The following is a 27148-nucleotide window of genomic DNA, read 5'->3' on the forward strand; positions in this document are numbered from 1 at the left end:
GTACATGACAGACAAAGTGTACACCCTGTCGCTCAAAGTTGGCCCGTGGCTCCTCATCAGATTGTACGAGCAGATCTCTGTGGAAAATGATGGCCTGAACTAAATTTAGACTGTTACGGGAAGTGACAGTCATTAGTATGTCACTCAGCTTGTTACAAGAGGGCAGTGCCTGTGATAGGGCAGGGGATGCCATTTTGATCAGAATTGACCCACTATTCATTTTAGAGGTGGCTGCCACTTCCCCAAACTTGTCTTCCAAGTTCTCCACAAAGAACAAGGACTTTGTGGCTAAAAAGGAATCGCCATCAGTCCTTGTACAAACTAAGTGTTGCTGGGGATATTGCTCTGCTTGCCGCTTAGCCCTACGTTCCTCCCATGGCATAGCCAGGGAAGAGAACATTTTAGGGTCGTATCTCAATGCATTGAAAGAGGACCGTCCTTTCACAGAGACTGGGCCCAATCATAAACCAGGTCCAAGCAAGGTTGGCACCAAGAAAACCATCCAACAGAAAGGCAGAGGGAGAAAGGGATAGTGGACGTATAAGCATTCAGAACAAAAAGGAAATAATGTTGCCAAAGCCAGGGCCCCATGAAAGCCAAGCACCTACTCAAAAGAGTAGTGAGCTGCCTTGGGGGCCAATTTTGGGTTCACTCCTATTCCTTATATATGTGAATGACCTTCCACTTTGAATTGAACATGTGGAATTGGGCCTTTTACAAATGATACTAGTCTTATAATAAAGCCCATTAGAACAAAAGCAACAGAAGAGATTGTTAATGATGTTTCTCAAAGAATTAGCAAGTGGTTCTCTGACAATGAACTCCCTTAATTCCAAAAAAAAACCACATCATATTCAATTCTGCACAACAGTCAGTCATACAGTAGGTATTTATTGCAGATGCAGGGAAAGCAGAGAAATCTGCTGCACAGTGGATGACAGCTATCTTCCAGCACCCAATAAACATAGGAAAACTAAGTCATTTTTCATTTAAGAAGTCACTACGCTTGGAGGCTAGTTTCATAATGTACCCCGCCCACTAATATACAAGGTTGAGTCAGATAAAAACCTTAAAAGTTCTGTACAATTCTGAAAAGTTGTGAGATAAGAGTTGTTCGTTGGCAGTAGTGTTCCTTGGGGGTTCAGAGAGTGACTGAGCAGCGATCTGCAATGCATTTTTTGTATAGTAAAAGTGTCAAAAACAAATCGAAATTCATTGCAGAATGGCAGTACCAGGGTGTATATGCGGACAAGGAAAAAAAATTCCTGGATTTCCCGTTTAAAAATACCTGGGCTAACATATACTTTTTCCATGTTAAGACAGTATATTTTCCCTTGGAACTGTAAAACTTATCAATCCTTTCAATGGTTAAGGTTTTATACACCAGCATAAAGCTTCCTGGCATTCTAGAAAATGATGCCTCCCCCCTCAAAGAAAAAAAAAGAAAGAAGGTGTTTTGGAAAGATCTTTGATGTGCAGCAACATGCACACTGCACATCTTCATATTACAAAAGTATAAAGTCGAATCCCACCAAACATAGCACATTAGTTTCCAAAGCACTGAAACAGAGATTTCGATGCATTTTGTAAGCCAATCACAGCTCATGTCACGTGATCTCGCCAGCCAATGGCAGCAGATATTCAGAGCATAGGACACATGATGTAATAAGCCAATAGCAATACCATTGTTAAGTAGCGTGAACACACAAATTAATATTCATAATACAGCTACTGGAAAAGCTAAGCTTTCACATATAATTTTTTTGGGTGTTACATCACACAAATGTTCCAGTAAAATTTTAAATAATGTCAGAAATGTCTTGTCTTCTGTGCCCGAAGTTCTTGTAAGCGGCTGGTCCTCGAAGTGTTAAGTTTTAAATGAGAGTCAAATGCTATGTGATTCAAGACATTCGAACATTCACACATGTAGCATAATTCATCTTGTGTAAAAGGAAATTCACTTTGAAAGTAACTCTTTTCAAACCACCATTTGCAATATTTTACAGCTACATGTTAGAAATAGGTGCGTTTCAGCAGTTGCCAGAGAGCACCAGAAAACAGCTGTTACTGCATGTGCGCAGCTACGATAACGCAGGAAGCCCATATGTTTGCATGTATGTAGCATTAACAGGTGTTACATTACGTCACAAAAGAAACAGGACATATCAGAATACTCCAAGAGCATCAGAATTTCTTAAACTATACTAAAATGCATAATTTGGCTTAAAATGCTAATTCGTATGTTGAGATTCATAGAGCTTACTTTTAAGAAAGTTAGCAAGTACCTACAATTTCCTTCTACTATCACACATTTTAATTCCTTGCTCCCTTCATGTAAATATTACAAAAAACATAAATTTTATTATAAAATTAAGAGAAAATAAAAAAGGTAAATGGAGGTAAATCGTTACAGTAAAATTCACATAATTACAGTAATTTGCATTTACCTAAAATTTTAATACAAAATATGTAGAAAATTAAGAGAAAAATGAATATGTTTGTTTTCTGACTTTCCCTTTTTCAGAAAAAATCAAGCCTGAAGAAAAAAGGTAAACAGAGCTAAATAAAACAGCAAAATAAAATTATTCACTTTTACTTAAAATTTTTTGTTTAGTAAGATTTCAAAAAAGTGGAAAACAATCCCCACATTACCCACAACACAACTTCTGTTTGTTTTGGACTCCTCTGACCCTATGGACACAGCAGTGTGCAGAGACTAACTTCTGAGTTACCATTTATTTGGGAGACTATTAAGTATATGAGTGAGTGTGTTGGATGTTTTAGACAAATGGAAGCTCCAACCTGATATTAAGTTTTTCAGTGTGGTTTTTGGGATGTAAATTTTCTTTATTATGGCATAATGCCATACATGCCAAAGGATGAAAACATGTACTTGAAATTCAGCAAACAGTTGAAACTAGCCAAGAGTGTGGAATGAAACACTTCATTTCAAATAAATTGACTGCCTCCACAGAAAAAATTAATAATGTTCAAATTTCTTTAGCAAACCAACAAAAATAACTTCATTTTTCTGCAAGACAGTTAATGCTTGACTGCTAGAAACACGGAAATAAAATAAAATCGGAAAACTGCGAGTAATAACATATTTTAGCCTTCTGTAATTATGTGAATGTATTTTAATTCAGTTGATAACTCCCGGCCATAGAAATCTGTTTTATTTTCGTTTGCTGTGAGAGCTCTAAACAAGCAAAAATGGCAAATCATGAAACATAAACATGGGTCACATGGAGAAGATTGGGTGCATAAGAAAAAATTTTCTGGGTAGCATCTGACAGCTTGTTGCTACTACTGATACAGCTAACAGCCCACTTCAAGTAGTAAGAAACAGAAGGTACTGCTCATATGCGACTCAATTGCTCAAGTGCATGGGCCCGCTGGCAACCGCTCAAACGAACCTAAAGTAAATAATTGTGATGTCAAGCTTATCGAAAGCAGTTTGTTGTTATGAAGTATTGCATAGTCTTCATTATTTAAGCCTTTGACACATTCTGCTGTTTGCAGACATTTGTGTGCAATCAGGAATTTAAAAAAAAAATCAGGAATAAAAAAACGAGGACTTCTGGCATCATCGTGTATCACTACAGCATGACAATACCCGACAGCATATAGCCTGTAAGACAGCTGAGACTATTCAGGAAATTAAATCTGAATGTCTGGTACATCATCCTCATTCACCAGACCTTGCTCCTAGCAGCTCATCTGTTTGGTGCATTCAAAGAAGCAGCCATTTCAGAAGAGACAAAGAGGTGAAAACTACAGTGCATGACTGGTTATACACATGACCAAAGGAATTCTTGCAGCATGGTAGCAATGTGCTTCTGAAGTGGTGGAATATGTGGATACAGGGAGACTGTCAAAAAATGACATGTATGTTTTTTGTTCATTGTTACAATTAAAAATATTATAGGACTTTTAAAGTTTTCATTTGGATCACCCTCATAGTTTGAAATATTAGTATTTTAAATTGATAACATGCAATATTATGGGTTTTAATGAAACTGGGCTTTGTATCATATTTATTTTTGTGTATTTTATGATACATTTTTTAGGTTTGTTACAAATTAATCATTTGGACTGAAATTTAATCTCTGCAGACTCAGAGTGCTATTACAATATTTGTACATTCCACTGAATTACTATCATGTATTCACACACATTATTCATTTAATGCGAAAATTATGGTAATTTAAAGTTTCACTTCATATACTTCAATAACAATCGTTCTGAGCTCAGTGCTTTTATATTTCATCAATCATAACTTTATCAAGAGAGGCAACATTTTCTCTAAATTAAGATACCATTTGAACCTGAATGTACTTGTAACAGTCTTCTCTCATACCAACATTTATTTCATATTTTGTACTTAAAGATTTGTGTTCTTCAAAAATTAGCTTTTCATTGGCTATTTATCACCTCTTCAAAATGTCATACGAGAGTGAGTCAAATGAAAACCTTAAATTTGTAACAACAAATCGAAATTTCATGGCGTTATCCCGTAAGTTGGTAAGCGTGCTACAAACAGCATGCAGAATAGCTTGTAGGTGGCAGCACAGTGCAGATGCACACACACCGTCACAGTATCAGTATAAAGATGGCCGCCCCACTTGCGACTTGCACCAGGGAAGAACAGCGTTCTGTTATTTGGTTTTTGCGTATTGAAGGTGTGAAACCTATTGCAATTCAATGACTAATGAAGGTTCAGAACGGTGATGCATGTTTGTCACAATAGCAAGTCTACAAATGGAGTAGGAAGTTCGCAAATGGTGTGACTTCAGTGGAAGATGCTCCTCGTCCAGGTCAGGCGCAACGAGTTGTGACTCCACAGAATGCTGCAGCAGTTGAAGCCATAGTGAAGGAAAACCGCCGAGTGACACTGAATGGCATTGCAGCATGTTTACAAATTAGTCATGGGTCAGCACACCACATTGTGCATGATGTGCTCCAGTTTCACAAAGTGTCTGCAAGATAGGTGCCACGACAGCTGCCTCCTGAAATGAGAGAACGACATATTGATGCTTGTGAAGAACTTCTTCGGTGCTTTGAATGAGAAGGTGATGGCTTCCTTGCAAGAATCGTTACTGGGGACAAAACCTGGGTTCGCTTCCACCAACCGAAAACGAAGAGAGCGAGCAAGGAATGGCGCCATTCCTCATCACCAAAACCAAAGAAGTTTCAAACAGAACCATCAGCAGGGAAGGTTATGCTGACTCTCTTTTGGGACGAAAAAGACATCATTTTGGAGCATTACATGCCTAGAGGGACCACTGTCAACAGTGCATCATACACAGATCTTCTAAAAAATCATCTGCGACCTGCAATCAAATCAAAGCAATGTGGATTGCTGTCAGCAGGTGTCCTTTTGCAACATGACAATGCTAGGCCCCACACTGCCCATACAACAGTTGCAACAATCACAGACCTGCATTTTAAGTGTCTTCCTCATCCACCATACTCATCAGCCCTTGCCCCAAGTGACCCTCAAAGACGCAATGGGAGGAAAGAAGTTCCGTTCTGATGAAGAGGTACGCCACGCGGTGCATGAATGGTTGCGCGGACTACTAAAAGAATTTTTTTCTAAAGGAATTTGTGCACTCTGTAAGCACTGGAGGACTTGCATTGAGCGTGGGGGAGATTATGTTGAAAAGTGATACAGCTTTGTACCACTTCTGCACAATAAATAATATCTAAAAAATATTTAACGTTTTCATTTGACTCACCCTCATATTTTGGCAAGTTTATATATATATAAACATTAAAATGATTATTTCTGTACATCTGGAAACAGTCACGATTAATTATTACAGCCTGTTGCACAATATATGAGGGCTATCCACAAAGTATATTACGTTTTGGTATTAAAAATAAATAAAGTATTGGAAATTTTTTTTTATTATATACAGATGAAAGCCACACTTAAGTACTACTTTTCTACATAGTTGCCATTTAAATTAAGGCACTTATTGTAGCGATGGACGAGCTTGGAAGTTCCTTCGTCATAAAATTCGGTCACCTGCGCCTTCAACCACGTGGTTACCTCTTCTTGAAGCTGTGCGTCCTCATCAAAACGCTGCATAGCCAACCACTTCTTCGTTGCTGGAAATAAGAGGAAGTTGCTCGGTGCCAGGTCGGGACTGTACGGCGGATGAGGAAACAACCCCCACTTAAAAGATTCGAGAACTGCACGAGTGGCATTTGCCGTGTGGACCCGGGAGTTGTCGTGAATCAGCAAGATCTTTGAGCCCAACTTTCCCCTGCGTTTGTTTTGTATTGCTCTTCAGAGGTTGTGCAGAATTTGGCAATACCTTTGAGAGTTTATTGTAGTGCCTCTTTCCAGGAAATACACAAAAATCACACCTTTTCTGTCCCAAAAGACAGTCATTACGTGGTTGAAGGTGCAGGCGGCCGAATTTTACGACTAAGGAATTTCCAAGCTCGTCCATCGCTACGATAAGTGCCTTAATTTAAATGGCAACTATGTAGAAAAGTAGTATTTAAGTGTGGCTTTCATCTGTATATAATAAAAAAAAATTCCAATACTTTATTTATTTTTAATTCCAAAATGTAATGTACTTTGTGGATAGCCCTCATACTTCAATGCTACAAAATAAACTTTGCAAAAGGTATGCCTCAATTTGACTTGGTCTCCATTTATGGCGTTTAACAGTACCCCAGCAGACAGGACAGCATTCAGAGACTTGAGGGAAGACAAAGATATCGCCTCTGACACAGGAACACCACCGTCGTTTAATCACATAGTAAATACAATAGTGAGGTTTTGAAATATTTTGATAGGTACCGTGCTCCTGAAAACAGGCACTGAATTATATTCAATAAAAATCTCTTGTTAGAGGATTAAGTGACTACTGGGATTATAACAGAAGCTATGTGCATTAAAACAACCTAATACTGGCAGTTGTTGTCAGTCCAATACAGCATGCGACCCAACCAACAAAGCAGACAGGGTGAAGAGACTGTCCAAGTAAGAGAACAGCTCTACAGGAACGATGCTGTAGAAACTTCACTACAATGCATTTCCCAATAGACTATACATTTATGAAAAATTGTGTGTGTTCACCACGTTAACTTACTTAAATGCTGGAGCAGCTGCACCAGGCTGTACTAGTTTGAGAATTGGCATCCTAAGTTCCTGCAAGTTCTTCAGGCTTCCCAGGGCAGTAAATGCCTCCCTTGCATCATTGCCAAGTATGCAGTACTCGTAAAGTTCCAGACATTCCAAGCTGTCAGCACAGACTGTCAGCAACGGCAGGACAAACCAGTAGAGAGACAGAACTGGCGCTCGTGGAAATCTATCCCTCCTGTCACATTTCAGAAGTCCCAAGAAATAATGCACCATTTATTATAACTCTAATTATTAATATCTAGGAACAGGAAAATTTCTCAGTAATGTAAGGTGCAAAATAATGCAAAAAGTAACAGGTTTAAAAAAAACAGCCATTTTTATGAAGTATCATGAAAATTGTAATTTTGCTGTAAAAATTTTTATAACTCTGAATTGCACTTTACTAATATTTGTAACTGGTAGTTACTAAATATTAACACTGCATTTTGACCTCTAATCTCCTCAAGACTGTGGTTCGTGTATAATCTTAAAATGACAGTAAATTTCCCATTTAACAAAATCTGATAATTGAAAATGGCACAGAAATTTGTCAAAAACTTAACACCCGATTTGTGAAAAATAATTAAATAAATAAATAAATAAATAGAGACCCTTTCAGCTTTTAAAAGAAGGACCACCGAAATAGGGGAAAAAAATCCAAATTTGGCAAAAATGACATGAATATGGCAAAAAACAAAATGAACTTCACAAAAAGCCTCTGAATTTTGAAAAAAAAAAACTACTCTGGCAAAAAATGACACTGAATGTGGCAAAAACACCCAATATGCTAAAAAATAACAATTTGGTAATAATAACTAATTTGGTAAAAATAACAACTAATTTGCCAAAAATAACATGATATTTGATACAAAACAGCACATGATTTGACAAAAAATAAAGCCAAATGTGGCCATAAAATAAAACATTAATTTTCCATCAGAAGTATACCCATCGTTAAGAAATTATATAATAATAATAATGTCTTGTTAAAGTATTGGAACAAGTCTTTCAATTGGATGCCCTGGTAACTTTGTGTCTGGAAAGACTTAACACATGTGAAGCATTCTCAAAAGCCAAACAATAACTATCAAAACTAGACATGATTGTCTTATTGGGATTGCCGCGATCATTCTTTGAATAAAAATATGGCATTTCAGTCATTGTCCGCTATTTTTTATTTTCAATAACTGGTTTCAGGCTAGCTGCCCATCTTCAGATCTGTTAGATAAAGTTAAAAATATAATTAACAAGAGATGATGTGACTTACCAAATGAAAGTGCTGGCAGGTCGACAGACACACAAACAAACACAAACATACACACAAAATTCAAGCTTTCGCAACCAACGGTTGCCTCGTCAGGAAAGAGGGAATGAGAGGGAAATATGAAAGGATGTGGGTTTTAAGGGAGAGGGTAAGGAGTCATTCCAATCCCAGGAGCGGAAAGACTTACCTTGGGGGAAAAAAGGACAGGTATACACTCGCGCGCGCGCGCACACACACACACACACACACACACACACACACACACACACACACACACACACACACACACACACATATATCCATCTGCACATACACAGACACGAGCAGAATGTGTGTGTGTGTGTGTGTGTGTGTGTGTGTGTGTGTGTGTGTGTGTGTGTGTGTGTGTGTGTGTGTGCGAGCGCGCACGCGCTTGTGTGCGCGCGTATGTATACCTGTCCCTTTTTCCCCCTAAGGTAAGTCTTTCCGCTCCCGGGATTGGAATGACTCCTTACCCTCTCCCTTAAAACCCACATCCTTTCGTCTTTCCCTCTCCTTCCCTCTTTCCTGATGAAGCAACTGTGGGTTGCGAGAGCTTGAATTTTGTGTGTATGTTTGTGTGTCTATCAACATACCAATGCTTTCGTTTGGTAAGTTACTTCGTCTTTGTTTTTAGATATATTTTTCCCACAAGGAATGTTTCCCTCTATTATATACATATACTTTTGAAAATGTGCGTTTCCTCTTTTTTTTATTGATTGATGGTGGAGAGGATTTCCCTATGTCAGAACGTATACAGCGCCACGTCAAACTTCGGCCGCGCCCAATTCACCTAGCCGCCAGTAGGCTGAGGGCCGTTCCGCTGCAGCTGGTTATTACTGGAGTGTGCTGCTGCGTTCAAGAGTAAGCCTAAAACATGTCTTTAAAAATCTCATAATAACTCCTGTGCATAAAATCACTTTGTTCATTAAGTAGTAGGTCTGAGTTTTTCATTTGATGAGTGTATATTTCAATCTGTTCGAGTACATTGAGGAAGAGACTTTTTGGACCTTTATGTAGGACCTACATTTGTTCATTTATTTTGCTCACTTCACGTTTACTATCCTTTACATCCGCTCTGTCTGCCCTATTCTTACAGATAGAGGGCGCTTTTTACTTTTACCAATCAAGTTTCTCCAAACTGTGATATAAGGTTTTAATAGATTAAACATTACTTTAGTTATGACAGCGAACCAATAGTTTTGTACTGACAGGTTACTCTGTAATTGCAATATATGGTACGTTGGCAATTAATACATTCCAAAATTTCTTTTTGTAAACTAAGATAGTTCTATCAGCAACTATATCTCTCTTGTTAATTATATTTTTAACTTTATCTAACAGATCTGAAGATGGGCAGCTAGCCTGAAACCAGTTATTGAAAATAAAAAATAGCAATCAAGAACTGAGATGCCATATTTTTAAACAATTACTCTCCAACTCACCTTTCAACAACCATTGTCCATTTTATATGCAAAGACTTAAGGGTGTTCCTCTTGGCATTCAGGAAATACTTCAGATCATACATATCGACAGCTGTGAATCCGAAGTCAACCTCGGCCAGTTGTGGGCACCCATCAGCCAAAGGTCGCAGTGCAGGAGGGCTTTCTGTGGAATATCCTTCCAGAATCAGTACATGGAGGTTTTGCATATGTGACACTGCCTCCGAAAATTTCTCAGATACCAGCAGTCTACTGGATATCCTCAGTGTGTGTATTCTGGAGCACTTCTCTACCAAGTTCTTTAGCACCTGCAACCAAATAACAGATCCCCTTCTACACAAGCACCTGTTTAAAAGATTTTTTTGTGTGTTCTGAAGCATACAAATAATTGCCAGCCATAAAAGTTGCACAGCAACGTTACAGGTGGAGCACTCTGTAAAGGCAAGTAAGTCAGTATTAGTTGCAAATAAAAGACATGCAGCTACACCGTCCACACTCACCAGACTGACTTCTTGTCTGGTAAGAAATGTCCAGTATTCACTAGAAACCTGTTTTAGTCTCATCTGGTGAATATAGAGAGTTCCAACTGTGAATGTCATAGCTGCTTCCTCCCCACCCATCTTTGGTCAATGCCTGGTTACTTCATGATTTTTATTAAGTCGTCTTAAGCTTTATCATTAAATCAATAGCAAAGGCACAACACAAGCAGCTGAAGTTCTAACATTTTCACAATTACAGCAGGCTACATATATGTGTAAGGGGCCACCACTAAACTAAAGATTGCAAAAACTGACTAGTTAAAACCAATACCAGTTTTTAGTTCTGAATAGCCCATATTTTTTGAGGTTTGTTTGGTCTTAGTTATAACAAGGTTTTTTTAATTACTAACCAGGTAAAAAACTAATGTATCAGTTATACAAGCAGTGCTAAAATTTTTGTTTTTTAAATAAATCTTTTTAAAAACAAGTAACTTATTTGTAAAATATCCACTGCTTTGAAATTTTGCATTACCACAGAAAATGGGAAAAGTGATCAGTGCTATTTTAATACAAACACCAAAAGAAACAAGAAACAAACACAAGACATGGGAACTGGTGTAGCATTGGTGAGACAATAAGGTGGTTGTAACCATGTGGTATGGCCTATTACAGGGCTTCCTAACATGTGGTCCGCGGACACCTTCGTGGTCTGCCGGCTCTTTCTAGGCGGCCCGTGGCCACCTTTCACCAAATCGTGTAAAATAATAAGTAAAATTATTGAATAAAAATGTGAAAATCAAATTTATCACTGTGAAAAACATGTGTACTTTTACTTCAGGTCGTATTCCCAAGCAGCCGTTGCGGTTCCTAAGTGAGACCACATACACAGTTTAGTGCCGGAGAATGCGGCTTCTCTGATCGACCGTTTGGCAACAATACGGGGGGCATTTGTGCGCCGTCTCATGGCACTAGATGCGCTGAAACCTTTTACGCATGTGTGGAGCGAGCTTAGTCAACCAATCACAGTGCTCGCTTGCACGTATGCAGCCCAAGGCATCATTAAGTGATAAACTTGCTTTGTCAGTGCACTACCTATTTCATAAGTCGATTTTTGACCAGATTATTACTTCTAACATGGATTGGTGGCTGAAGTCAGGATCATTGAAGAAGGGTGCAGTTGCTCCATCGCCTTCACAACAAGGGAAGTTTCCAGTTGAAATGAATGAGGAGGGAGGATGACCAAAAGAAGAACAATCACAAGAAGCTCCACAGCCGGATTTATTATGTGAAAACGCTGCAAGTACTCCATTGGTTGCAATATCCTGTGGAAGTGGAATAACCAAGAAGCGTAAGCACAACGAAAGCTATTTAGAAATGGGCTTTATGGAGACAGAGGAGGGTAAGGCTTAGTGTGTAATTTGTGCGTGAGTCTTTCTGAACAGTTCAATGCTTCCAGTTAAATTGCACCATCATTTTGAAGGTACTCACCTGGATTTCCAGGCTAAAGACATTGGTTTTTTCGAAAGGAAGAGTGCTGAACTAGCTGCTTCTCAGTATTGCATGAAAACTCATGCAAAAACAATTAATGAAAATTCATTAAAAACTTCTTTCTTGGTTAGTTATCGAGTGGTAAAAACAGGCAAAGCTCATACCATTGCAGAAAATCTCATAAAGCCGTGTGTTAATGATATTGTTTCTTGCATGCTAGACGAAAAGACAGTAAAGCTTGTATCTTCGGTGCCATTATCAAACAATACTGTCAAGAGACACATTGTTGACATGTCAAGTGATGTGGAAGACACTCTTGTTTCTCGCATCCAACACAATTCATTTTCTCTGCAGATAGATGAATCCACTGATGTTGCAGGATTAGCGATTTTATTGGCTTTTGTCCGTTATGAATATTCTGGATGTTTTGAGGAGGACCTCTTGTTGTGCAGACCACTACCTGCCAACACAACTGGTGCTGAAATTCTGTCTATTGGATGATTTTTGAAGAACTAATGAGGTTTGCACACACCTATTTGCATAGGTGTGTGTGCACAGATGGTGCAAAAGCTATGATGGGTCCTACAGTCGGAGCAATGACAAAAACAAAAGAAAACGCCAAGAATTACAGCAGCAGTCATTGTGCTCTCCACAGAAATGCTTTAGCTACGAAACGAATCCATTCAAATCATTAACTACATAAAATCAAGGCTGTTGAAGTAAAGAGTTTTCACAATACTGTGTGAAGATATGGGAAACCTTCATCATTCCCTGCTTCTCCACACAGAAGTGAGGTGGCACTCACGTGTGAATGTACTCTCTCGGTTGTACGAATTAAGACTGGAAGTCTTAGCTTTCCTTTCGGAGCATAGCACCAAATTAGCAGATCTTATTAATAATGAAAATTGGCAGTGTATACTTGCCTATTTGTCAGATATTTTCTCCAAAATGAACTAAATGAATATTTCACTCCAAGGGCAAAGTGAAACAAAGGTCACTGCTATCGACAAAGTTCAAGCATTCAAGAGGAAAATCAATTTTTGGGCAGAGAGTGTCAAGGAGGGGGAGGTCAAGTGTTTTCCTCTTCTCAAGGAGTTTATGAAAAACAAAACATTGGCGCTTGGGAAGAATTTGTTTCATCAAATCCTGGAACATCTCCGAAGCTTGATGTCATTGTTGGAGCATTATTTCCCAACAGCTGAAGATGAGAAGCTGCAGAGATACGAATGGGTGGTCAACCCATTCACTGTATCCAAAAATCCGAACATTGTATCATCAAATGAATATGAGTTGTTGATAGAAATTGCCACAGACCCTACCTTGAAATCAAGTTTTGACATTGACGGTTACTCACACTTGTTGAAAAGGCAAAACGTGCACTTCTTCGATTGCCACAACATACGTGTGTGAATCTGAATTCTCGATCTATGATGCCCACAAAACTAAGTACCGAAGCTGTCTAGATGCGGAACCAGACATCCATCTCCAGTTGTCAAGAACTGAACCCAACTTTTCAAAATTGTCAGCAGAAGCACCCTCAACCATCACATTAGGATTCCATTATTTATTCCTACAGACTCATATATAGTAAAGAAGAAAGCAGTTTTCTTCGTAGATGCTCAGTGAACGTACCTGAACTATAACTCTATAGGATTTTTTTTTTTCCTATCTTCTATCACGTACAAAATAATTATTAATTGAATTCTGTTGGCATTGATATTTTTGTTACGAAAATTAAAATGATCTCTAAAGCTAATTTATTTTCTTTATAATATATTCCGTCCCCTCAGTTAAAAATATGGCCTGCCTATACTTCAATTACAATTACTTGCTATTACTCTGCCACTATTGTGACAACTGGCAGCGAGCGTAAACAAATGAGGACTTTTCACGTGCCACCTTCGTAAAAGGTAAACCTCCTCTACCAGAATTGTTTCCTTTGAGAAAAAAAGTCTTACGTTCTGTGAAATGCTTTGTCTTCTTATATAGAAATAAGAGTCTGTTTGTTTGTTTTGCTAATTTGTTTACAGTTGAGGCTGACTGCTATGATATAGTGTCCAAGTAGTAGTTGAAGTTGTCTGCTGTGGCTAAACTGTTGCCACGCCGCCTGCCAGTTGCCAGCTACCAACTGACAGTACACTGTTGCAGCACTGCCTGCTAGCTGCTGGCTATGGGCTGACAGCTGCCGTTCAGTAGATACGTAAAGACGCAAAAATAACTAAACTTTCTGAGCTGTTTACATGGGCACGAAAATCGATTGTGGAACTGGAAAACGGCTTTATAAAACCAGATTTCCACAATCGATTTTGAAGTGTTTACCTGACCAATCAAAAGCGGAACTGGGACATTGGCTTATGAAATCCGGTTTTGAAAACGCATGTAAACTGGGTGAATGTATTCCCACACGTTGCACAACAGATGTCACAATAGTCCTTTAAAGGCAATTCCTTGGCCTCTTTTCTTTCATGATGTGTTTGTATCCCGAATCATGAGTCTGCCTCTTTTCTTCCCAGCCACACGGAATGGCTGCACAGTCTAAGGCGCCATGTTGTCGTGGATTGCGGGGCCGCTCCCAACGGAGGTTCGAATCCTCCCTCAGGTGTGTGTGTGTGTGTGTGTGTGTGTGTGTGTGTGTGTGTGTGTGTGTGTGTTTTGTCCTTAGCGGAGGTTAAACTTAGGTTAATAGTGTGTAAGACTAGGGACTGATGACCTCAGCAGTTAAGTCCCATAGACTTTACATACATTTGAACATTTTTCTTCGGATTTCACACACACACACACACACACACACACACACACACACACACACACACGGCTGTTATAAAATATGCATGCTCCTTACACAACAGTAGCCAAACAGTGGAAGTGAACAAACCACAAGCGGCAGCTTGTCAAGAGCGAACGGTTTGGATGTGACATTGATTGCTCTTGGAGGAAGGCAGCTCCAACATGTGAAATGTCAGTTACCAAGTAATTTTAATCAGGCTATAGTGTGTTGAACAAAGGGAGTAAATCCACTTGTAAGTGTCTGGATACAGTGGGACTTCAAATTTTATCGTTAATTTCAAGTTGTTTTCATTCATCTCCAAACGAAAGACTGTTGATACTTCGGGGGGAGGGGGGTCGTTGGGAACATGGCACTTGTATTAAGAAGCTTTCAGTTCCCATGGGTTTTGCTCTGAAACTTAAAGTTACAGTGCTCTTGACTGACTAGTGGTCTGCCAGCTGAAAAGGTTGGGAAGCCCTGGCCTATTAGATTGTTCACTTGTACATGTGACACTTGTTCCGTCTGGTCTATACAGTGGTTTCTCAGTGTCATCATCAGATGTCAGCACTACAGAATGGCACTATCTTTAGTCTGGAAGTATTTTACTAAGTGTGGTTTCAATGAAGTACAATGCTCCATTTACTTTGAAAGATTAAAAACGGGAGGATTCACAACCAACTTGTGAAATAACATAAGGAGAAAGCATAAAACTTAACAGTTCATTTATAGTTTACAATAAAAATAAAAAGCACCTAATCTGCTGTCTGATGTCTTCATAACATACTTTTATCTGCCTGTAGCCCTGATGGACAAATTAACACAAGAAATAGAGTTCTGCAACCATAGTTTTTACACTTTATCATTGACTATTCGTGATGTACAAATAATAGCGTGATCCCACTTACAACTTGTTTTTGAGCAGATGTTTCAAAAAATTAGAATCAACAGGAGAACACTGGTGATTTTTTGTAGTATTACCACTTACCACTTTTTGAGAAAAGCAGATAATGGAGAGGGACTAATTTTTCTTTTACTTGCTTATTTAATTCAATATTTTGATTCTATGTATCTTGAAACAAAGGGCCTCAAAATTTTTCAGACTTTGTTCGATTTCCATGTTCATTACAGGAATGAGGCCAACAGGAATTTTAAAAAAGTAAGGGATGATGTAAACAGAAAACCAGGTTGTTTCAGTGATAATTGCTATCCCTCCTCTAAATTAAAATGGAGACCAGATGGCGAACAGATTTTTGTAATGTTTTTTATCTACAGTATGTGAAATCAAGTACACAATTATCAGCATTCCAAAGCACATCAATGCAGCTGTCAAAAGTTATCAAAAAATTTGACTTTTTAAGTTTTCGAATTCACTTTAAGTTACCAAAAATTAGGACAATTTTTTGATGCAAGCTACGAGGGCAGTTCAATAAGTAATGCAACACATTTTTTTTCTGAAACAGGGGTTGTTTTAATTCAGCATTGAAATACACCAGGTTATTACCCAATCTTTTAGCTACACAACACTATTTTTCAACGTGATCTCCATTCAATGCTACGGCCTTACGCCACCTTGAAATGAGGGCCTGTATGCCTGCACGGTACCATTCCACTGGTCGATGTCGGAGCCAACGTCGTACTGCATCAATAACTTCTTCATCATCCGCGTAGTGCCTCCCACGGATTGCGTCCTTCATTGGGCCAGACATATGGAAATCCGACGGTGCGAGATCGGGGCTGTAGGGTGCATGAGGAAGAACAGTCCACTATAGTTTTGTGAGCTCCTCTCGGGTGCGAAGACTTGTGTGAGGTCTTGCGTTGTCTGGAAGAAGGAGAAGTTCGTTCAGATTTTTGTGCCTACGAACACGCTGAAGTCGTTTCTTCAATTTCTGAAGAGTAGCACAATACACTTCAGAGTTGATCGTTTGACCATGGGGAAGGACATCGAACAGAATAACCCCTTCAGCGTCCCAGAAAACTGTAACCATGACTTTACCGGCTGAGGGTATGGCTTTAAACTTTTTCTTGGTAGGGGAGTGGGTGTGGTGCCACTCCATTGATTGCCGTTTTGTTTCAGGTTCGAAGTGATGAACCCATGTTTCATCGCCTGTAACAATCTTTGACAAGAAATTGTCACCCTCAGCCACATGACGAGCAAGCAATTCCGCACAGATGGTTCTCCTTTGCTCTTTATGGTGTTCGGTTAGACAACGAGGGACCCAGCGGGAACAAACTTTTGAATATCCCAACTGGTGAACAATTGTGACAGCAGTACCAACAGAGATGTCAAGTTGAGCACTGAGTTGTTTGATGGTGATCCGTCGATCATCTCGCACGAGTGTGTTCGCACGCTCCGCCATTGCAGGAGTCACAGCTGTGCACGACCGGCCCGCACGCGGGGGATCAGACAGTCTTGCTTGACCTTGCGGCGATGATGACACACGCTTTGCCCAACGACTCACCGTGCTTTTGTCCACTGCCAGATCACCGTAGACATTCTGCAAGCGCCTATGAATATCTGAGATGCCCTGGTTTTCCGCCAAAAGAAACTCGATCACTGCCCGTTGTTTGCAACGCACATCCGTTACAGACGCCATTTTAACAGCTCCGTACAGCGCTGCCACCTGTCGGAAGTCAATGAAACTATACGAGACGAAGCGGGAATGTTTGAAAATATTCCACAAGAAATTTCCAGTTTTTTCAACCAAAATTGGCCGAGAAAAAAAATGTGTTGCATTACTTATTGAACTGCCCTCGTAGCATGCCAAGCACATGGCTTAAGTTCATGTCCCTACCAATTCAACTTTTAAATAAAGGAGCATGTTCTACGAGAATTTCTGTGAAACGTAAAATATATAAAGATAAGAGAAAAAAAAAAAATCTCTAGCACTCAAGATCCTTAATTGCTGCTTTGTGGCTCCTTTTGGTAACTTTTTTTTCCCTCCTCCTTTCAGCTGGAATACCTATGTAATTTAAATCTGTACTGCTATATGACTAAGTTTACCAAAATCTGGAAAGTCACCAAGTGATTTACTTTAATTTTTTACATGGTATAAACTTTTCAAAATCAATAGAGAGTACATCCAGGGTAGAGTGCGGTAAATTGCTTTTCTATAATTCACACTGTGGTGGCACTGTTGATCAAATAGGGGGGAGAGTAGGCGTGGTTTAAAATGACCAATGGGAGGTTTGTACTCAATTGTTGTTCAGCTGGGACAATACATTGAACACATGAGAACCACTCACTTTGTGTTTAGTGTGTTTCTCGAATTCCAACTCTATCATTGCAATGCAGCGTGCTTTTCATTTGCGATTTGCAGTACCCCCACATGGACGTGTTCCTGGATGGCAATCAATTTTAAATTGGGTAAATGCATTCAGGACAACAGAGAACGTGTCACCGTTATGAAGATGCCCTGATAGAAGCGTTACAACACCACAAAATGCCTAACGAGTTAGAGTAGCAGTACTGCAATCTCTGAAATGCTCAGCTCAGAAACAAGCATTTGCTCATTGCATTTCAAGATGTTCTCTGCACCGGATTCTTCATAACGAACTGAATTTTCACCCGCATAAAATGTGAATGGTCCAGCAATTGTCACAACGGGATTATGTAACATGAAGAACAGCTTGTGGAGACACGCTTGCAACCATACCCCGTGACGCAAATGTGTTATTTTCTGATGAGGCACAGTTTCACCTCAGTGGGTGTGTAAACAAACAGAATATGCGGTACTGGAGCAACAAGAACCCCAGGCAAATTCACCAGAGACCCCTGCACTCAGACCGTGTCACTGTGTGGTGCGCCATATCACGAATAGGCATCACTGGACCTTACTTTCCCAGGAAAATCATCGTGCTGCAACTGTGAATTAGGATCGTTACTTAACTATGCTGCAAGAGTTTTTCCAACTGGCTTTGTAGGTGATGCAATTACAGGATACCTGGTTTCAACAAGACTGTCACTGCGCACACACAGCGGGCATTACCATGAATTTTTTTGAGGCAAACGTTTCCTGGAAGACTTGTCTCTCGGATGGGGGATCTCAACCGGCCAGCACGATCATCAGACTTTGCACCATGAGACTTTTTTTCTTTGGGGTTACTTGAAGTCAAAGGTGTATTGCAACCGTACCAACACTCTGGAAGACCTACAGAACAATATTAACACTGAAACTGCAAGAATACCAGAAGACATGCTTGAAAGAGTGCATGAGAATTTTGGAAAACAACTGTGGCAGTGTGTGGATTGTGAAGTAGACATTTGCTAGATATAGTGTTTAAACAATGGGGTTAGAAACTTCCATTATTGTCCATTATGAGAAAAATAAAAATGTAAATTTCTAAGTGTTCATTATTTTTTTATTTCATTCCTAAATCAGCAAATTATCACGTTCCACCCTTTTTTTTTTTTTTTAATATATTAGGAAACTACATATACATGTAACACGTAAAGGGGAAAAATTAGCAAAACTCTCAAAAAAAAGTCCTTGACCATTTTATTTCATGTTGTTACACAATATTCTACTAACATTCAGAGGAACATAGGCTATGTACTTCTTTTAAACACACACATACAGATTTTCTATTAAATCAGGCTATGAGAAAGAAATCGCTGTACTGTGAAAATGCATGGCTTCATTTTCTTCCTCACAGTCAGTTTTAACTTATATATCAGGGTATTTAAACCATTAGACAACTGTGTCTCTGACATATATTCTTTGTCTTTATACATAATTTTAAATAAAAATTGTAGACATAAGAGTGTGCCATTTTGTTTCCTACATCAGTCAGCCTCAAGAAAAAAGAGGAATGTTGTATTTGTGGGTTATCAACTTATAATTATGATAATACTATGGAATCTGAATCATCCAAAACTTTGTAGTCTTACCCATTCACACATTAAAACTGTGAGAAATATTGTCACTGAAGCTACTATCCTCACAGATCCAGCAGCTGGTGAGATCTCTCCAATAATCCTTATGTTAATGATTCCAGCAGATTTACCCATTCATTTTCAGTGACTTCTTTTCCCGATTGAGTTATCGTTTGCAAAAACAGTACATGAGGCTCAAGATCCGAGAGAGGGGGGAAGAGGACATGGACAGAGAGGGGGAGGAGGAGATGGACAGAGAGTGTTGGGAGGTATTGGACAAAGGGAGGGCGGAAGACCTGGTGTTGAACACAGAGCTGGGAGAAGAGAGGTGGACATAGACAAAGAGAGAGGAGAAGAGAGGAGGGGGTGGACATGGAAAGAGAGAAGAGTGGGAAGAAGATTAGGATATATAAGCAATCCTTATACATATTTAGCAATTGCAAAGCATTGCAAGGTTTGCTACAACAAAATCGATGCTATTTGACTCATATCTAATTGTAATTTTTATGATAATATTATGAGAAGGAAGGTTGCTACTCACCATATAGCAGAGATGCTGAGTCACATATAGGCACAACAAAAAGACTCTCACAATTAAAGCTTTCAGCCATTGAACTTCGTCAACAATAGACACACATGCATGCATGCACGCGCGCGCGCACGCACGCACGCACACGCACACACAAGACTGCAGTCTCAGGCAAATGAAATCACATTGCGAGCAGCAGCACCAGTGCATGATGGGAGTGGCAACTAGGTGGGGGTAAGGAGGTGACTGGGGTGGGGAGGGATAATATGGTGGGGGTGGCGGACAGTGAAGTACTGCAGGTTAGACTGAGGGCAGGGTAGAGATGGGGGAGGGGAGGGGAGGGGGAAATAGCGGAAAAGAAGAGAAATAAAAAGACTGGGTGTGGTGGTGGACAGCTGTGTAGTGCTGGAATGAGAACAGGGAAGGGGCTGGATGAGTTAGGACAGTGGCTAAAGAAGGTTGAGGGCAGGAGGGTTACAGGAATGTAGGATGCATTGCAGGGAAAGTTCCCACCTGCACAATTCAGAAAAGCTGGTGTTTGTGGGAAGGATCCATATGGTCCAGGCTGTGAAGCAGTTCTGAAATGAAGGATGTCATGTCTGGCACCATGTTCTGCAACAGGGTTGTCCACTTGTTTCTTGGCCACCGTTTATTAGTGGCCATTCATGTGGACAGACAGCTTGTTGGTTGTCATGCCTATATAGAATGTAGCACAGTGGTTGCAGCTTAGTTTGTAGACAACATTAATGTTTTCATTGGTAGCCCTGATGGGATAGGTGATGTTAGTGACCAGACTGGAGTAGGTGGTGGTGGTGGTGGTGGTGGCAGGAGCATGTGTGGGACAAGTCTTGCAACTAGATCTATTACAGGGGTGTGAGCCATGGGGTAAGTGATTGGGAGCAGGGGTTGTGTAAGGATGGGCAAGTATGTTGTGTAGGTTCAGTGGACGGCAGAATACCACTGTGGGAGGGGTGGGAAGGATAGTGGCCAGGACATTTCTCATTTCAGGGCATGACGAGAGGTAGTCAAAACCCCGGTGGAGAATGTAATTCAGTTGCTCCAGTCCTAGGTGATATTGAGTTACAAGGGGAATGCTTCTTTGTTGCTGGATGGTGGGACTTTAGGAGGTGGTGGGAGACTGGAAAAATAAGGCGCAGGAGATTTGTTTTTGTACAAGGTTGGGCAGATAATTGTGGTTTATGAAAAACTGATGTCTCCTTATTTCTAATTGCATATTACATGCTAAGTTCCATTTATCATTCAAACTATACATTCTAAATTACTGACCTTTTTAAAATATTGTTAAAGGTCCTTTAAATTAAAAAAAAATGAGAGACCGCATGAACTGCATTCATTGTTTTAATACCCAAGACATCTCACTTGAGCCAGAGTGATAAGCATAATTAAACTCTGAAAACAATAACTTCCATCGCAGTGAGCACACCATACAAATGCATTTCCCCTCAACTCATTTGCAATTTTCATAAAAACTACAGATGTGGTAATTGGCATATATTTCATTATTTTATATTTAAATCATTGATTCGAAATGAACTGAGGCAGTGGGGGGAGGGGGGAGCGGTGTTACCTGACTAGAAGCAGTAATTATCAGTCTTGCGCAGTCCCAACTTGTTTCCCCCCCATCTTTATGTACTTTATACTTCACGAAAATGCTCCATGGAATATGCGCCATTGATTAAATATTCTCATCAGCTGGGAATAGAATCCTTGCTGCCTGCAGACGGGCATTCTACCACAAAGCTATTTGGTCCATTGAAAAATTGTCCTCCTATTTGGGAAATTAAAGACACTCAGAAAACTTCAAATGCAATTTTCACGCGAATTTTTGAGAGTTGCTTCAAACTGCTTTGGGAAATTAGTATTAGAGTTCTGGACTTAATGCATCATAAATATAAAAAACTACAAAAATCCAGTTGCCACATGGTCTCTCTGTCAATTTTACAAAATCTGCAACACAATAACCAGTTTGAGCATAATGAAACACACAGGTGTTTGCTGTTTAATCTACAATCTTTTTTATTAGTTTGCAGCCTCATAAATGCCCAAGAACAATTTAACAACAATGAATTTCAGCAGTGAGAAATTCCTCCAACATACTAAGGAGCTGATCTGGTGGTCCACAATATACAGCTTCATAAAGAAGTGAAATAAATCGTAGATTGGGTTGATCATGGGTAACATGTTTATGCGATTGTTTACAAAACTGGTCCTACACTATACCTAAAATGTGACATCACATATGTAGAAAAACTAGAGGAGGAAACCTGAATGTGAAATTATGCTGTATTATTTCCTTGTCAATCTCGTTTTTCGGAGTTTGGCACATAATTTGAGGCACAATTTTCTGTCTACTGTTGTGTCTTCTACTGTCATAAGTGCAACGGCTACTACGGACGAGGGGCTTTACTCCTCTGAGGACAGACAATTTTAAAACAAAAAATGTTAAAAGTTTATGCATAGATACTCGTAAGTATTCCATCTTGAAGTCAATAATTACTGGAGAATTTACACACTTATATCCAAAGCCTCTCAACATACCTTGTAGCACTATGAATTTTTGTTTCATTGCCAAAAAGGTGAATGTGTAATACTGAGGCTATTGATAAATATACAGGGCGAGTCAAACAGGGCTTTACCATTTTGGAATGGTATAGAAATTTATTGAGATAACTTACAGAACTTATAGATTTGTTACTTTGTAACAAACGACTTGGAGTTTGATTCACGTAGTGCATTAGTACCCCGTTCCACCAACAGGAAGCATGGTGCACATTTAAAATGGCTACTTTCACTGGTGTGGAGTATGCTCATTGTGCGTTTTGGTTTCATGGATTCTGCAACAACTGTTCAACATAAATTTGGCACCAAATATGCTAAATAACCTCCAAACAGGCCTACAATGTATTCTTGTCACAAGAACTTTATTGAGATGGGTTGTTTACTGGAAATGATAAATCATCAGGTCACCTGCGTGTTCTTGATTATGTCAAACAGGTTAGGGAGAGCTACGCCAGTCCAGAAAAATCAATGGGATGTGCATCTTGTGAGACTGGAATTCCACAAAAGACTGGTGAACACTGCATAGACATTTACACTTGAAACCGCACAGATTCACAGTGGCACAGCGCATTGGTGATGCAGATAAGGTTGCTCGTGAAGAATTCTGTGCAGAATTGCTGCAATGGATAGAGAATGACAAGACATTCCTGAACACAATAATTTTCAGCGATGACTCAACATTTCGTATTATTGACATGGTGAACACCCACAACTGCAGAATATGGGGCAACGAAAATCCAGATGAAACCCTGGAACATGTTCATGACAACCCCACAGTCAATGTGTTTTGTGCACTTAGCAAGTAGAAAGTGTACAAACTGCCAGTGGTATTGTGAATCTGAATATGTTAGAAAACTTTTTAATTCCACAGATCAATGAAGATGACTCAGATGGGGTAGTTTACTATCAGCAAGACAGCGCACCACCTCATTTCCTCCCAGAAGTTTTGAGGTTTCCCCAATAATCACTTCCCAGGTCAGTGGATTGGCCATGAAGGACCAACCACATCAAGCCTGACTTGACACCACTGGATTTCTTTCTCTGGTGTTTCATTAACGACCATATGTATGTTCCTTCCCTACCAAAAATCAGATCTATGCTAACATTGCACAAGTTATGCTCAATATGTTGCAATGAGTGTGGGAGGAAATTGATTACTGGCATGATGTTTGTTGCATCACACATGGTAGTCACATCAAATCAAAATGACACTTGACACTTTTAACTGAAATGTGAGGTTATTTTCTACAAAATAACATATCTCTAAATCAGTAAGTTATCTCAATAAATTTCTATGTCATTCCAAAGTTGTGCAGTCATTTTGACTAACTTTGCATTTTTTTAAACTGTCAATGATGTGAGCAAGGGAGATAACAGAGAAATGGTATACAGTGCATACCTGGTGACACAAGGCTCTTGGTTGCATATTATAAACAATTTTGAACAATCGTCATTTCTTGCGACAGAAAGTGAGAGCAAAGCCATCAAGTTCAAACTTGGTGGAGAAGATAGAAACAATGTCAGTCTTGGGCTTCGTGCAAAATCAAACTGACCAGGGAAACATTCTCCTGTCATTCCTAGTTGGTTGTTGGAGTTAAGGGACCAAACAGAGGAGTGTGCCTCCAAGAGCCAACTAGATTGACAACCCAGAAGCTAGCATATCGGCACATTCTCTGAAGTCAACTGCCAAAGAAGGGTCAAGATTGAAGAAGGGCTCTCTTTTAAATGGATACCGTTGAAGACGAGAAGTGTCTTGTGGCAAACTATTAAAGATGACCCCCTGTTTCTGGCACCAAATCTGTGTACTGTTGATCTCACTGTTGCCACAGCAATCCACATTGCAGTATGAAGGTAAAGTCTCTGTGCACAGCTCTGATTTCTATTACACTTGTTGGATTTATGTTTGTTTTTATCATTAAAGCTTGTGCATTTGGGGGAGTAACAATTAAAGTTCAGCAAGAAGAAATAAAATTGTTGAGGTTTGTCGATGACATTGTAATTCTGTCCGAGACAGCAAAGGACTTCACAGAACAGCTGAATGGAATGGACCGTGTCTTGAAAGGAGGATATAAGAAGAACATTATCAAAAGCAAAACAAGAATAATGGAATGTAGTCCAATTAAAACAGTTGGTGCTGAGGAAATTACACTAGGAAATGAGGCACTGAAAGTAGTGGATGAGTTTTACTATCTGACAGCAAAATAAACTGATGGTGGCCGAAGTAGAGAGGAATTAAAATGCAGACTGGCAATGAGAAGACATTTGATATCATGAAATACAGACTTACATGTTCTAAAGTCTTTTCTGAAGGTATCTGGAGTGTAGCCATGTATGGAAGTGGAACAGGGATAGTAAACAGTTTATACAAGAAGAGAATAGACAATTGAAATGTGGTGCTGCAGGAGAGTGCTGAAGATCAGACGGTCAGATCAAGTAACTAATGAGGAGGGTCTGAGCAGAATTGGGGAGAAAAGAAATTTGTGGCACAACTTGACTAAAAGAAGGGACCAGTTGATACAATATTTTCTGAGACAACACGGGATCAATAATTTAGCGGAGGGAAGTATGTATGTGTGTGTGTGTGTGTGTGTGTGTGTGTGTGTGTGTGTGTGTGTGTGTGTGTGTGTGTGTATGGGGGGGGGGATAGGGAGAGGGGGAGAGGGAGAGGGAGAGGGAGAGGGAGAGGGAGAGGGAGAGGGAGAGGGAGAGGGAGAGGGAGAGGGAGGTAAAAAATCACAGAGGGAGACCAAGAAATGAATACAGCAGTAAGCAGATTCAGAAGGATGTAGGTTGAACTTGAAGATGACGAAGCTTGAGTAGCATGGAGAGCTACATCAAACCAGTCTTTGGACTGAAGACCACCACAACAACAACAGCTTGTGCATTGAGGATGTATGCAGTTTTTACCTGGATTCTTGAGTTTAGAAAATATTTTGCACACCAAGTCTAAATTATACAAATCTGTGTGTTGCTGCTGACACCTCTCCCCCTCCCCCTCCCCATCCACCAAACATCTCCGGAATTAATCCACAATCACAATATTACTGTTAAACCCTGTGAGCAAAATTAAAGTAATGCTTCTTGTTCTGGAGCATCTCTATTTTGAAAATTTGCATAGATCTCTTCCAGAGCAATCACTGAGTAACATTAATCTGACAAAATTACTTTGTAGAATTATTGGATCTAACCATTCAGGCACAGTCAATTAAAGTAATTAGCCATGGGCAATTAATTAATCTCAAGCATAGAAAGAAAGCAGGTTACTACCACAGCCTCTTTCTACAGGTGACCACATTTTAGACAGAAAGTTATGGTTTTAACAAAGTTCTGGCATAAAAATTGTGTATCAGCTAAGAAGCTAGTAGAGGCCAGGAATGGTTGGAACTTTGTAACCATCGGCATGTTGACTTACCTAAGGATATTTGAAAGTAAAAATTGGCAGCAAAAGATAACCTCCAGTATAAAGCACCAACACCTTAATCTAAAAAATGTAACACTTACCGAGTAGCTGAGCTTCTGTGTGTAATGGAGGCGTAGTTCTAAGAGTCGGTGGCACTTATCGTAGAGTGCACGGAAGAGAAGGGATGAGGCACTGCGCAGCATACAAACTTTCTGCAGGTTTGGGGCATCACAGAAAGTCTGTATTGCCTCCTGGTCGCTTGTGTGAGAGCTAAAAAATAACAAACATAAGCACAAAAATGGTGGGAATTGGCAACAACATTTTAACATTCAGAACTCAAGGTTACTTCAAATGACAACAGAAAGAAATCACTCATAGGAAGTGAGAAATAAACACATTAAATTTGGCAGTACAGAAGCAGTAAGAGGGTTAACCAAAAATTTAAAATGCAAATAAAATAATAGCAAACAGAAGTTATTTGCATAATTCTTAAGATTTTTTATGGCCGACAGCAACCAACACCTCGTGCAGAGCAACAATAAAATTTAAATGTGGAGCAAGGCAATGAGCTCAATTCCCTCTGTCTCACAACCTTCCCCCTCATTACTGTTGTTATTTTGGTTTTTCATTATTTTAATTTTGTCACTACATTTTGCAGGTATTTTGAATAACCACCTTATTCATCGCATCCACCACCTTAACAGAATATGATTTATTGTGACTTTACTTATTTATTTATTTATTTATTGTATCTCCAACTTACCACTTAGGTTGTAGTTGTTGGAAATACGGGAAATGCAACTGCTACTGCAACAACTGATGTAGGAATATGAAGAATCGCAAATGACAATTAACATCCAGAATCAATTTTCAGTCTGCAGCAGAGTGTGCACTAATTTTAAAACTACCTGTTGTTGTTGTGGTCTTCAGTCCTGAGACTGGTTTGATGCAGCTCTCCATGCTACCCTATCCTGTGCAAGCTGCTTCATCTCCTAGTACTTACTGCAACCTTCAGCCTTCTGAATCTGCTTAGTGTATTCATCTCTTGGTCACCCTCTATGATTTTTACCCTCCACGCTGCCCTCCAATGCTAAATTGGTGATACCTTGATGCCTCAGAACATGTCCTGCCAACCGGTCTCTTCTTCTTGTCAAGTTGTGCCACAAA

At 39.6% G+C, this 27148-nt stretch overlaps 1 protein-coding gene across 3 annotated transcripts in view; it reads right to left on the minus strand.

Annotated features, from left to right (window-relative positions):
• LOC126427901 (uncharacterized) overlaps positions 1-27148 on the minus strand; it is a 98685-nt gene that overhangs the window by 33193 nt on the left and 38344 nt on the right. For all 3 annotated transcript variants that reach the window (XM_050089787.1, XM_050089788.1, XM_050089789.1), the window contains 3 exons: positions 26083-26251; positions 9869-10173; positions 7110-7337 (listed from right to left, as the gene is read on the minus strand). In XM_050089787.1, the coding sequence (XP_049945744.1) occupies positions 7110-7337; positions 9869-10173; positions 26083-26251 (702 nt within the window). The remainder of the gene's footprint in view (positions 1-7109; positions 7338-9868; positions 10174-26082; positions 26252-27148) is intronic.

The sequence above is a fragment of the Schistocerca serialis genome, chromosome 12 (genome assembly GCF_023864345.2).
Source record: "Schistocerca serialis cubense isolate TAMUIC-IGC-003099 chromosome 12, iqSchSeri2.2, whole genome shotgun sequence".
NCBI classification, from domain to species: domain Eukaryota; kingdom Metazoa; phylum Arthropoda; class Insecta; order Orthoptera; family Acrididae; genus Schistocerca; species Schistocerca serialis.